We start from the raw sequence: 14623 nt of genomic DNA on the forward strand, positions 1-14623 counted from the left end.
ATCCACAGTGTATGGACAGGTAATACGGTGCAGACAGAAGGGCATGGAGCCCTACTGTACCTCTGGATGGCTTCAATTACATATGAATTTTGACCAAAAATTTTTACTATTCTACAATCTCCAACATGGTACCACAACAAATCAGGCGAAAAACAAGTCAACTATAGTTTATCAAGCTTCATTCAAAGGAAAGTGCAAATTTTTGAGTCTACCACCATATTATAGGTGCAGTGGGGTCTCGGTCCTGGGAATTTAACAGAGCAATAAAGCAACAGGCTTACACACATTTTATATAGACAGAAGGCAGCACTAAAATTACAGGAGTTTATTGTTGCACAATCCAATAACTTTAAGCCTGCTTTACATGTTACGATTTCGCATACGATATTGTATGCGATCGTAACCGCCCCCATCGTATGTGTGGCATGTTTAATTTGTTGAACGTGTCGCACAAACTATTAACCCCCATCACACGTACTTACCCGTCCATACGACCTCGATGTGGGTGGCGAACGTTCACTTCCTGGAGTGGGAGGGACGTTTGGCGTCACATCGACGTCACGCGGCAGCCGGCCAATAGAAGCGGAGGGGCGGAGCTGAGCGGGACCTAAACATCCCGCCCACCTCCTTCCTTCCGCATTGCTGGCCGGGAGCCGCAGGACGCAGGTAAGATCTGTTCATCGTTCCCGGGGTGTCACACACTGCAATGTGTGCTACCCCGGGTACGATGAACAACCTGTCGTTCAATTTATGAGAAATGAACGACGTGCGTGCGATGAACGTTCTACCGTTCAATCGCAATTGCACGTAGCTGTTACACACTACAATGTACCTTACGATGCCGGATGTGCGTCACTTACGACGTGACCCCGCCGACACATCATAAGATATATTGTAGCGTGTAAAGCGGGCTTAACAGGTGAATTTCATCCATCTCATGTGACCTTCAAACATCAGATTGCAAATGGATTGATAGTATGCGTCCCTAGTGCAGGCTAATGGAAGGTAAACTGTTAAGTAATGGTGCCATGATATACTACTTAGCAGCATACTCGCTATCTCACATGCGCCAAGACCGACATCCCAGCAATCCACCTACAATCTGATGCTTGAAGGGTTAGGGACCCTACTCCAGCACCAGAATTTTTTTTTTTTTTATCAGAGTGCTGTGTTCTACTAGTAAATCCACTAAGATACCACCAGCAAGGCTAGATTCAGAGTCTTTACAACTCTTGGTACTGTAACATGGCAGCCAGAATGTATCACAGAAGTGATGTAAACCTGGATGTCCATTATCGTAATTGTAGTGCCACAAGTTTTGTTAGGTCATACCAGGGACATGTTTTACAAATAGCTGGAAAGACGGATGGGTCTGGCTATCCACATACCTCCGCCCCTGGGTGTGTCTCATGTGTCAAAATGGAGACTGATGTTTGACACCGGGTTAGCGTGTGGAGGTTGCTACGCTTTCATTGAGGAACCTCAGAGAGGAGTTGCGTGTACTGACGACCAAGGCCAGTGAGTGGAGATGGAGAGACCTCCACTGGGATACATCTGAGGAGAAGAGGCATCCGAATCTGTGCAGGCATAGTGAAATTTAAATGGACTGAAGTGTGTGTGTGTGTGTGTGTGTGTGTGTGTGTGTGTGTGTGTGTGTGTGTGTGTGTGTGTGTGTGTGTGTGTGTGAGATATATGTTCCTGGAGAGGTTTATATGTGTAAAATAAATATTCTGGATTGTTTTTTAAATGAAAGGTTCCTGTTAATACCTCTAAGAAGCAAGCTGATTACCCCATCACAGTACAAAGAACTTGCTGCAGAGTTCTCCACCTGTTACACCACAGATTTCGACTCTGCCATCATGCTTTTTCCATGACAGCACACACTACTTCAAAAAATGTTTTACCTTGCATGGCAAAACTCAATGCTTTGAAACTTTTCCGGCCATGGCGAGTTGTATTTAAAGTTTGCCTCCTTTTCATAAGAGTACAACAAGCACTCGCTATGCCTGTTCCTCCTTTTTTCATCCTCTGTCAAGCGCTTGTTGCAGGGATCCATGGCTTCCAGCAATCGAATCTGCAAATACATAAATATTTCATGGCCCAATTCTCATCCCGCTTTAATTTCCCTCAGCTATGTGGAAGAAAGAAGTAGAAGTCTGGACCAAGTAAATTACCTATCTAGACATATGCAAAAAAAACCTGTTAAATGAAAGCGCTCACATCACCGCTACTGCCCAATTAGTCTTACAAGATCTGCATATGTGGTATCTGGTATGTATTTATGCCATTCCACCAGAATTCATTTTACTCCCCTCCCTAAAGACATCCCCTTTATAAGGCCCTATACCATGTAGCACAGCTCCGCAGCCACCCAGCTTCCTGTTATCTTGGGAGCATTGTCCTCTTGATGGATTAACAATTCGCGCTGGAGGCATCGCTGTGCCCAGTCTGAAATGCATGCTTTCTAATGCGGCTACATGACGCAACTTTGTCTCTGCAGCATTGGAGGTCAACAGTGGCAATGAGGGCCAGATTGGGAGATAACAGTGTGCCCCAACGTTCTCAGACAACTTCAGAGCAATGCATATAAGCTCCACTAGAAAGAGTTCTTGAAGGGGGTTCTCCAAAAAATGTAATAAAATAAAAAAAATATTCAATCAATCATACACATTTAAATAAGAAACACTTTCCTAATTCCCTTTATTAAGCAAAAAGACATGCTTTATATAGTGCCATCAATTACAACTTGTCCTAGATTTCAGAAGACACGCACTAGAAAGGGCGGCGTACAGAACATCTGCCCAACATAGCCGTCACAGCAGTGCAGCATCCTGTCAGGCATTTCTCTGTTCAGTCAACCTGACAGGACACTGCTGAGCAGAGAAGATAAACCTCTTTAGCTGGCTGAGAATCAACATCAATCTCAGTCAGGCTGACAGGTTTAGTGCGTCTGTCTCATGCTGCACAAATTTATGGCTGACCACCACCATGCTTTGCTATATATGCCTCCTGTTGGTGGCTGTTCACATTCAGCTGCCTCACCCTTTTCCACAGGCAATGCTAATTAAGCATCATACTTGGATCTGGTTCGCCTTTATTTATGGCTGCTGTCTGGCACTGTGAAGGTCAGTTCTGACATAGTTCTGGTGTGTGTGGCGTCTGCTGCACACGCTGGGACCTAGGCTTTCATCCGCAGTTGCCTCTTTTTGCGACATGGAAGCTGTTATATATACAGGTTACAGGTATGTGTGATCCATTATGGTTCTGCTTTTAATTTTATCTAGGAGGCTGCATGGCACATGAAATACATAATTTAGAGTAGGACCGCCCCCCCCCTATTGAGATTTGCCGCGACATGGCAGGGGTGGCTCAAAAAATTAATCCATTATTTGCTAAAAATGTCATTTTGTATTATAGTGCAGTTGGAATAAATCTGTGAATTTGCACTTTTTATACGATGCATGCCACTTTCAGATCGTGCTGCCTCCCGTTTCTCACAAATTTATGGCAGTTGCCATTTCTGAAATCCTAACAGAGTGCCCGATATAATCACATTATTTTGCCAAATAAACAAGGAATTTAAAAAAAAAAAAAAAAAAAGTTAGAATAAAAATAAAGAAGGGAATTTTGTTTACTTACCGTAAATTCCTTTTCTTCTAGCTCCAATTGGGAGACCCAGACAATTGGGTGTATAGCTACTGCCTCCGGAGGCCACACAAAGTACTACACTTAAAAGTGTAAGGCCCCTCCCCTTCTGGCTATACACCCCCCCGTGGGATCACGGGCTCCTCAGTTTTAGTGCAAAAGCAAGAAGGAGGAAAGCCAATAACTGTTTTAAATACAAATTCAACCCGAGAAACAACCTCGGAGAACTGAACTGTTCAACATGAACAACATGTGCACCCGAAAAAAACAAACTTCCTAAGAAAACAGGGCGGGTGCTGGGTCTCCCAATTGGAGCTAGAAGAAAAGGAATTTACGGTAAGTAAACAAAATTCCCTTCTTCTTTGTCGCTCCTAATTGGGAGACCCAGACAATTGGGACGTCCAAAAGCAGTCCCTGGGTGGGTAAAAGAATACCTCGTGATAGGGCCGTCAAACAGCCCTTTCCTACAGGTGAGCCACCGCCGCCTGAAGGACTTGTCTACCTAGGCCGGCATCCGCCGAAGCGTAGGTATGCACCTGATAATGCTTGGTAAAAGTGTGCAGACTCGACCAGGTAGCCGCCTGGCACACCTGCTGAGCCGTAGCCTGGTGCCGTAATGCCCAGGACGCACCCACGGCTCTGGTAGAATGGGCCTTCAGTCCTGATGGAATCGGAAGCCCAGCAGAACGGTAGGTGTGAAGAATTGGTTCCTTGATCCAACGCGCAAGGGTGGATTTGGAAGCTTGTGACCCTTTACGCTGACCAGCGACAAGGACAAAGAGTGCATGCGAGCGGCGCAGAGGCGCCGTGCGGGAAATGTAGATCCTGAGTGCTCTCACCAGATCCAATAAATGCAAACCTTTTTCAAATTGGTGAACTGGATGCGGACACAAAGACGGTAAAGTGATATCTTGATTGAGATGAAAGGAAGATACCACATTGGGAAGAAATTCTGGAATTGGACGCAGAACTACCTTGTCCTGGTGAAACACCAGGAATGGAGATCTGCATGATAACGCCGCCAGCTCGGACACTCTCCGAAGAGACGTGACCGCCACTAGAAAGTCCACTTTCTGTGAAAGACGAGAAAGGGAAACCTCCTTCATAGGCTCGAAAGGCGGCTTCTGGAGAGCAATTAGAACCTTGTTCAGGTCCCAGGGCTCCAACGGCCGCTTGTAAGGGGGGACGATATGACAAACCCCTTGCAGGAACGTGCGTACCTGAGGAAGTCGCGCCAGGCGTTTCTGAAAAAATACGGATAGCGCGGAGACTTGACCCTTAAGGGAGCCAAGCGACAAACCTTTTTCCAACCCAGACTGCAGGAAGGAAAGAAAAGTAGGCAATGCAAAAGGCCAGGGAGAAACTCCCTGAGCAGAGCACCAAGATAGGAATATCCTCCACGTCCTGTGGTAGATCTTGGCGGAGGATGGCTTCCTAGCCTGTCTCATGGTGGCAACCACTTCATGAGATAAACCTGAGGCCGCTAGGATCCAGGACTCAATGGCCACACAGTCAGGTTCAGGGCCGCAGAATTCAGATAGAAAAACGGCCCTTGAGACAGCAAGTCTGGACGGTCTGGTAGTGCCCACGGATGGCCTACCGTGAGGTGCCACAGATCCGGGTACCACGACCTCCTTGGCCAGTCTGGAGCGACGAGAATGGCGCGGCGGCAGTCGGACCTGATTTTGCGGAGCACTCTGGGCAACAATGCCAGAGGTGGGAACACATACGGTAGCCGGAACTGCGACCAATCTTGAACTAAGGCGTCTGCCGCCAGAGCTCGGTGATCGTGAGACCGTGCCATGAAAACCGGGACCTTGTTGTTGTGCCGTGACGCCATCAGGTCGACGTCCGGCATCCCCCAGCGGCGACAGATCTCCTGAAACACGTCCGGGTGAAGAGACCATTCCCCTGCGTCCATGCCCTGGCGACTGAGAAAGTCTGCTTCCCAGTTTTCTACGCCTGGGATGTGAACTGCGGATATGGTGGATGCCGTGTCTTCCACCCACGTCAGAATCCGCCGGACTTCCTGGAAGGCTTGCCGACTGTGTGTTCCCCCTTGGTGGTTGATGTATGCCACCGCTGTGGAGTTGTCCGACTGAATTCGGATCTGCTTGCCTTCCAGCCACTGTTGGAAGGCTTGTAGGGCAAGATAGACTGCTCTGATCTCCAGAACATTGATCTGAAGGGTGGACTCTTTCCGAGTCCACGTACCTTGAGCCCTGTGGTGGAGAAACACTGCTCCCCACCCTGATAGACTCGCATCTGTCGTGACCACCGCCCAGGATGGGGGTAGGAACGACTTTCCTTTTGACAATGGAGGTGGGAAGAAGCCACCACCGGAGAGATTCCTTGGCTGCCTGAGAGAGGGAAACCTCCCTGTCGAGGGACGTCGACTTCCCGTCCCATTGGCGGAGAATGTCCCATTGTAGTGGACGCAGATGAAACTGCGCAAAAGGAACTGCTTCCATTGCTGCTACCATCTTCCCTAGGAAGTGCATGAGGCGCCTCAAGGGGTGCGACTGGCCCTGAAGGAGAGATTGCACCCCTATCTGTAGCGAGCACTGTTTGTCCAGTGGAAGTTTCACAATCGCTGAGAGAGTATGAAACTCCATGCCAAGATATGTTAGTGATTGGGCCGGGGTTAGATTTGACTTTGAAAAGTTGATAATCCACCCGAAACTCTGGAGAGTCTTCAGTGCCACGTTCAGGCTGTGTTGGCATGCCTCTTGAGAGGGTGCCTTGATAAGTAGATCGTCCAAATACGGGATCACGGAGTGACCTTGCGAGTGCAGGACTGCTACTACTGCTGCCATGACCTTGGTGAAGACCCGAGGGGCTGTCGCCAGCCCGAAAGGTAGAGCTACGAACTGCAGGTGTTCGCTTCCTATAACGAAGCGTAGAAAACGCTGATGCTCTGGCGCAATTGGCACGTGGAGATAAGCATCCTTGATGTCTATTGATGCTAGGAAATCTCCTTGAGACATTGAGGCGATAACGGAGCGGAGAGATTCCATCCGGAACCTCCTGGTTTTTACGTGTTTGTTGAGCAGCTTTAGATCCAGGACGGGACGGAACGACCCGTCTTTCTTTGGCACCACAAACAAATTGGAGTAAAAACCGTGACCTTGTTCCTGAAGAGGAACAGAAGTCACCACTCCTTCCGCCTTTAGAGCGGACACCGCTTGTAGCAGAGCATCGGCTCGGTCGGGCGGTGGAGAAGTTCTGAAGAAGCGAGTTGGAGGACGAGAGCTGAACTCTATCCTGTACCCGTGAGACAGAATGTCTCTCACCCAACGGTCTTTGACCTGTGACAGCCAAATGTCGCCAAAGCGGGAGAGCCTGCCACCGACCGAGGATGCGGAGAGAGGAGGCTGAGAGTCATGAGGAAGCCGTCTTGGTAACGGTTCTTCCGGCTGGCTTTTTTGGGCGTGATTGAGTCCGCCAAGAATCTGAGCCCCTCTGATCCTTTTGAGTCCTTTTGGACGAGTAGAATTGGGACCTGCCTGAGCCTCGAAAGGACCGAAAACCAGACTGTCCCCTCCTCTGTTGGGTTTTGTTTTGTCTGGGCTGAGGTAAGGATGAATCCTTACCCTTGGAGTGTTTAATGATTTCATCCAAACGCTCACCAAACAATCGGTCACGAGAAAAAGGCAAACTGGTTAAGCACTTCTTGGAAGAAGAATCTGCCTTCCATTCTCTCAACCACAGGGCTCTGCGTAAAACCACAGAGTTGGCTGACGCCACCGCCGTACGGCTCGTAGAGTCTAGGACAGCATTAATCGCGTAAGACGCGAATGCAGACATTTGAGAGGTCAAGGGTGCCACCTGCGGAGCAGATGTACGTGTGACCGTGTCGACCTGTGTAAGCCCAGCTGAAATAGCTTGGAGTGCCCATACGGCAGCGAATGCTGGCGCCAACGACGCTCCAATCGCTTCATAGATGGATTTTAACCAGAGCTCCATCTGTCTGTCAGTGGCATCTTTAAGTGCCGCCCCATCTTCCACTGCAACTAGAGATCTGGCTGCAAGCCTGGAGATTGGAGGGTCCACCTTGGGACACTGTGTCCAGCCCTTGACCACGTCAGGGGGAAAAGGATAGCGTGTATCTTTAAGCCGTTTGGAAAAACGCTTATCTGGATAAGCGTGGTGTTTCTGGATTGCGTCTCTAAAGTCAGAGTGGTCCAGAAAAGTGCTTAATTTACGCTTGGGATACCTGAAATGGAATTTCTCCTGCTGTGAAGCTGCCTCCTCCGCAGGAGGAGCTGGTGGAGAAATATCTAACATCCTATTGATGGACGCTATAAGATCATTCACTATGGCGTCACCATCCGGGGTATCTAGATTGAGAGCGGCCCCAGCATCAGACTCCTGATCAGTTACATCCGCCTCATCACACAGAGAGTCGTCCCGCTGGGACCCTGACCAGTGTGATGAAGTTGAGGGTCGCTCATAGCGAGCCCGCTTAGGTTGTCTGGGACTGTCGTCCGAGTCAGAGCCGTCACCCTGGGGTGCATGTGACACCCCCGGAGCTAGGAAGTGGTCGAGCTGAGGGGGACAAGGTGGCAATGAATCAACAGTGCCCATGGTCTGAGTTACTGGTCTAGACTGCAATGTTTCAAGAATTTTAGACATAGTCATAGACAATCTGTCAGCAAAAGCTGCAAACTCCGTCCCTGTCACCTGGACAGCATTCACAGGTGGTTCTCCCTGGGTCACCTCTAGCAGCGGCCCCGGCTGAGCAATTGCCACAGGGGCCGAGCACTGCACACAATGGGGGTCAGTGGAACCTGCCGGTAGAGTAGCCCCACATGCGGTACAAGCAGCATATAAAGTCCGTGCCTTGGCACTTTTGCTTTTTGCGGACGACATGCTGTTGTCTCCTTGAGAAATCTAAGGAGGGTATATAGCAGAAAATCACCAGCGACTGTACAGTGCAAAGTATTGCCAGCACAAAATACAAAGTACACTATGGCACAAGTGGGGGAGAGCCCTTGAGGGCTGCTTACCGCCCGCTGAAAGCGGGTGTGAAGTCGTAGAATCCCTTGTCTGAGTCTCCCCGTCTCCCCTCTGCAGCTCAGCGTGCAGGCAGGAATGGCTGCCGGCGTCCTGTGAAGAGGGGCGGACCGTGGGCGTCACAAACAAAAGTGCGGGAAACTGCGTCCCACTGTGCCTAGTGTGAGGGCTGGAGTATGTAAAACAGACTCCAGCTCTTAGCGCTGCTGGTCTGTACAGCGTCCCGCCCTCCTCCTGACTGGCAAGTCTGGGGGCGGGAACGATACGAACTAGGCCGCAAAAGCCGGGGACTGTAGTAATCTAGCGCGGCCGTCATATATGCACGGCCAGCGCGGAAGTCCCCGGCGCACCACAAATCCCAGCCGCGACGCAGTAAAAACTGACCCCCGCGGCCGGATCGGCCGATCGTACTAAGTCACCTCACTCAGCAGAGCTGTAGTGAGTAACGGCACAAGCGCAGCAGCGCTGTTTACCCCGGCGCACTAACACACCCAGCAATGCTGCAGTGTGCGTGCGATAAGCACGGGGACACGGAGTACCTTGATGGAGCAGGGTCCTGTCCCTGAGGAAACTCCGCTCCGAATCCAGCAGATCCTCCAGGGGCTGTGGATGGAGCACGGCCTCAGTGCCCGGAGACCGGTAAAGTCCCACTTCACCCAGAGCCCTAATGGGGATGGGGAAGGAATCAGCATGTGGGCTCCAGCCTCCGTACCCGCAATGGGTACCTCAACCTTAACAAACACCACCGACATAAAGTGGGGTGAGAAGGGAGCATGCTGGGGGCCCTCGTATGGGCCCTCTTTTCTTCCATCCGACATAGTCAGCAGCTGCTGCTGACTAAACAGTGGAGCTATGCGTGGATGTCTGGCCTCCTTCGCACAAAGCATAAAACTGAGGAGCCCGTGATCCCACGGGGGGGTGTATAGCCAGAAGGGGAGGGGCCTTACACTTTTAAGTGTAGTACTTTGTGTGGCCTCCGGAGGCAGTAGCTATACACCCAATTGTCTGGGTCTACATTTCTCGGAGAACCCCTTTAAGCACAAAGCACATTCGGACACTACAAAAGTGGATGGAATTTACTGCACAGGGTTATACAAAGCGGAACACTTTAAAAGAATTTCATCACGTATTGCGGACCACCAAGCACCTCTGTAGGCAGGACCCTTCAAAGTCTATGCAAATTCAGCAAAAGCTGTCAATTATAACGCAATGCCAATAAACAACTTGTGCTTTGAGTAACAGAGCTGCCGTGCATATTGTATAGATCAGTTTTCCTAGGTTCTGCAATGTACATGTGAAACACAGCCATGAACTACAATTGTTCAATTACATAGTTACATAGTTACTTAGGTTGAAAAAAGACCTAGGTCCATCTAGTTCAACCTTCCTCCACCAATTATACATTTGGTTATTTATAACCAACAATGTTGTGTGTAGTGAGGAAATCATCCAGCCCTGTTTTAAAAGCGGTTATAGTATCTGCCATTACTACCTCTTGTGGTATGCCATTCCACAGTCTGACTGCTCTAACTGTAGAGAACCCTTTCCTATTTAGCTGTCGGAATCGCTTTCTTCCATTCGCAGTGAGTGTCCCCTGGTCCTTAGTATTGTCTTTGGAAGAAATGTCATGTGCCAGTCCTTTATATTGACCACACATGTATTTATACATATAAATGATATCTCCTCTGAGACGTCTTTTTTCTAAACTAAACATAACTTGCCTCATCAATGAAAGGAATCAGTACCACCGCTTCCCACTCTTGCTGCTTTCCATTAAGGTCAGTTTTAAAATCTTGGGGGTAGTAATCAATGATTGGAGAGTCTTCACTGATCATCAAACTCTACAAAAAGAAAAAAGCAATACATATATGCAAGAACAGCAACAAAACACAATGGCAGGATAGGTAAGCGAATAATACTCCTAATAATGGTTACCTGATAAGCCTGAGGAAGCAAATCTTTACTAGCAGCAGGAAGAACAGCCAGCAGCTGCTCAAATGGCATGAAGGGTTTACCCAAACTAAACTTCAGCTTCAACCCACTGATGTCACAAATATCAGACAGATAGGGGGCGTAATGGTAGGGGTAATACCTAAAACCCAGATCACAGATATTAGTATAACAAAGAACACATTTGATTTCAAGATCTGATACTGTATGGAGAAATGAGTAAAGAAACATACAGAAAAGGTAGAAGAGGATACACCATTCACCTGGGCGTATGCAGATTGTTTTTTTTGTTTTTTTTTAAGTTGTACAAAAAAAAAAACCTACAAAAATCAATACTCAATAAAATGGAGCAGGATACCAATATAATCATACCTTTGAGCCAAATTTTGGTAGGGCTTGAGGAAACTGGCATGAAAACCCCAAAAGTCGCCAAAACTCTAACTTATCAAAGCGATTTAGTCCAGAATTCTAGTGTGATCGCCGGGACGAATCGGGGCCCTAGTTTTTAATGCAGGTTTTTGCCTTAAAGAGAACCTGTCAGCACAATGTAAAGCAAAGACAAGGCCATAATGACACGGCTATACTGATTGATACTAGTCTTCATTGAGCCGAGATCTGACACCATTTAGACGAAGACCAGCCATGAAATCAAACCACGCATGTGCTGCCCTTGCCAATGTTAGCAGGTCACTGAAAAATCTGTGACCGGTCACTGAAACAGAGGCAGGAGGAGAAGAGCCAGCATGCAGTCCGGCCCCTGTGCACCGAAATCTCATTGCGAGACTTCAAATGTTGATTGCAGAAGAATTTCTGGATTTCTTCACCAAAAAGTATCAATGCAATTAGTACTACTATGTCATGATAGCCATATCTACTTTTCATTATGAAATTGTGCTAACAAATTCATAATTGTTCTTTTGAAATGACACCACTCATTCTGCCATATTGCACTGGAAAATGGGGAAAAAAATTTTAATGTGTAATGTCACCAAATAAGTTTTTTTTTTATTTTCAAATGGGACAAAAAGGGGGGGGGGGATTTTAACGTTAGTACCTTTTATTGATTTTACTAGTTCCATTAGGTGACTTAAAGCCGGCACTATCCGATCGCTTCTGCTGATCAGAGTGATGCTTCAGCAACCCTCTGAACAGCAGAAATGCTTATCTCCTGTGAATGCCATCGCTCAGCTAGCATTCACAGCAACATTGTCATGGCAGCAACAGGGGTCATCCGCTGCCCCCCGACTGTCATGACAACCCAGAGGGCATTAAATCCCCCATCAGAGGATGACAGCAGGGATTAACTAGTTAAAAAGGTGTGGGTGGATCTCTGATCCACTCATGCCTGTTGGCTGCACATATCAGCTCATCAGATCAGCCGACAAGTGCAGGGAAAAATGTGGGTTCACCATACAATAAAAGGGACAGACATGGCCTTGGCCTCGCTACACTGCAAAACGTAATCTCCGGTCCTCCCAAGATCTCCTTCTCTCCTCCTCTCATTCGCTCCTCATGCAACCGCCTCCAAGACTTCTCCCGAACATCCCCAGTCTTCTGGAACTCACTGCCTCAACACGTCAGATTATCTACTACACTTGCAAACTTCAAACGGAACCTAAAGACTCATCTGTTCAGAAATGCCTATAACCTTCAATGACCTCAGTGCTTCACCACCGTGCGGAGCTGCCACCCCATCTACACCCCACCTACTGTCTCCTCCCCATAATCCATTAGAATGTAAGCCCGCAAGGGCAGGGCCCTCTTCCATCTGTACTAGTCTGTCTACTGTAACTTGTATATGTATTTTGTATGTAACCCCCTTCTCATGTACAGCACCATGGAACTAATGGTGCTCTATAAATAAATAATGTACAGGTACGTCCAAGGTCGTGAAGGGGTTAACATTCTGTATTAAAAGCATGACTCCAGGTATTTTTTTTTTTCATGATTGAACCACTGGATTGGGACTAAGATCCAAGTCCACTCATCCGTCATAGTCTCACCTTTCAGCGGCTTCATTTTCTATCACCACCACTCTGGTTGGTCTTGGTGATTCGTGACCTGCCAGTGGCACCAGTGTTTTATGAAGCACGCCAGAGGTTACAACTCAATACATCTCTATGACAGCCTTTTTCTGGCTCTCAAAGAAATGCATTAGGAGCTTGTGACATAACGTCTGACTTCCAGCCAGATAGAGGTTACTGTCACAACATGGTGCCACTGGACCGGAGTTAATAAAAAAAAAAAAAAAAAAAAAAAAAAAAAAAAGGTGAAACAGCTGGAAAGCAAGTATATAAAATAGGGGGCTTACATTAAAGCACCACTCCACTGCTGGAGTAGTGCTTTAAGAAAGAAAAACAGAACTGTTGCAATCTTCACACTGGCCATTGTGGCTTTTTCAGATTGTAACTTCCTGGTGTTTCAGGAAACAACACATGTACATACAAATGAAAGACTCAGACCCAATGGGCATGTGCAAAGTCACTATGAAGGAAGGGCAGCAAGGTCAACGTTGCCATCAGCTATTGATATTGGTCGATCCTATTATCAGCTGTGTATAGATGCATTACCAGTCATGGTAATGTTACCTCTAGATAGGAAGTATGGGAAAAAAAAAAATACAAAAAAACCTGACTTAAACCGTATGTCATTTTGTTGATTACTGCTTCACATTTAAGTGAGTGACATCTGAGAACATAATAATGGACTTTTCTTCTGCCATTGAAATAATTCCTGGCAATCCAGCCCCATGTTTTCTATAATATGCTTAAAGGGAACCTGTCAGCAGAAATGTCCCCTAAAACCTAACAGATTCCCCCTCTGCAGCTCCTGGGCTGCATTCTAGAAAGGTCCCTGTTATGATTGTGCCCACTTTCTGACCGAAAAAAAGTGTTTATAAAGTTGTACCTTTTTGGCTTCTGATTCTGTAAATCTGTCACGGGGGCGGGCTGCCTGATGGCCGTTATTCTGCCCCCTGGTCCTGTATGCCGCCCCCATCGCTGATTTCAATACTTCTGGACGCCGCCCACTGCTCCAGCCATCCCCGCGCATGCCCAGTGCCCATCTCTCGGGGATGAGCACTGTGCCCAGCGTCACCGCTGGTGACGTGCACGCAGGGTTAAGATTATGGGCGGTGCTGTGATGTTTATTCCTAAGCAACCGCCCATAATCGCGGGACCGCGCTTTCCCCCTCGGCCTGCTTCTTTCTGCGCAAGCGCGCTGCTGCTGACCTCACTTCGCCTCCTTCCCATCTTGCCCCGAGGCAGCAAATAGATGGGAAGAGCGCGGAGCAGTGACTACACCGAAAGCGCGGTCCCGCGATTATGGGCGGTTGCTTAGGAATAAACATCACAGCACCGCCCATAATCTTAACCCTGCGTGCACGTGACGCTGGGCACAGTGCTCATCCCCGAGAGATGGGCACTGGGCATGCGCGGGGATGGCTGGAGCAGTGGGCGGCGTCCAGAAGTATTGAAATCAGCGATGGGGGCGGCATACAGGACCAGGGGGCAGAATAACGGCCATCAGGCAGCCCGCCCCCGTGACGGATTTACAGAATCAGAAGCCAAAAAGGTACAACTTTATAAACACTTTTTTTCGGTCAGAAAGTGGGCACAATCATAACAGGGACCTTTCTAGAATGCAGCCCAGGAGCTGCAGAGGGGGAATCTGTTAGGTTTTAGGGGACATTTCTGCTGACAGGTTCCCTTTAACATAATAGTCTGTAACCTCAAGTAAGTCATTCAGCATGGTATACTGTGACAAAACCTTTTTGAGAACCTAAAACACAAAAAAAAAAAAAAATGTATTCTCACAATTGCTGCAGAAGTAAAAAGGTGGATTGATAATGACGCAGACCAGGACAGGATAGTGGTCTGGAGCGCAGTTTGGCCCGGAGCATGGAAATCCTTGGAGATGACAATACTATATTATCTTCATTGTCCAAGACATATGCATCACATAGCTGTATGTAACTGCCATTAAAAAACAATACAGAAGAGAGAGTCAAAGA

The 14623-nt window shown here is 47.9% G+C and overlaps 1 protein-coding gene across 2 annotated transcripts in view; it reads right to left on the minus strand.

Annotated features, from left to right (window-relative positions):
- The window catches only part of XRN1 (5'-3' exoribonuclease 1), a 278851-nt gene that overhangs the window by 125707 nt on the left and 138521 nt on the right, over positions 1–14623 (minus strand). For both annotated transcript variants that reach the window (XM_075340782.1, XM_075340781.1), the window contains exons 14-16: positions 10597–10753; positions 10383–10502; positions 1905–2074 (exon numbers count right to left, since the gene is read on the minus strand). In XM_075340782.1, coding sequence (XP_075196897.1) covers positions 1905–2074; positions 10383–10502; positions 10597–10753 — 447 coding nt within the window. The remainder of the gene's footprint in view (positions 1–1904; positions 2075–10382; positions 10503–10596; positions 10754–14623) is intronic.

This window comes from Anomaloglossus baeobatrachus, chromosome 3 (assembly GCF_048569485.1).
Source record: "Anomaloglossus baeobatrachus isolate aAnoBae1 chromosome 3, aAnoBae1.hap1, whole genome shotgun sequence".
Lineage (NCBI taxonomy): Eukaryota > Metazoa > Chordata > Amphibia > Anura > Aromobatidae > Anomaloglossus > Anomaloglossus baeobatrachus.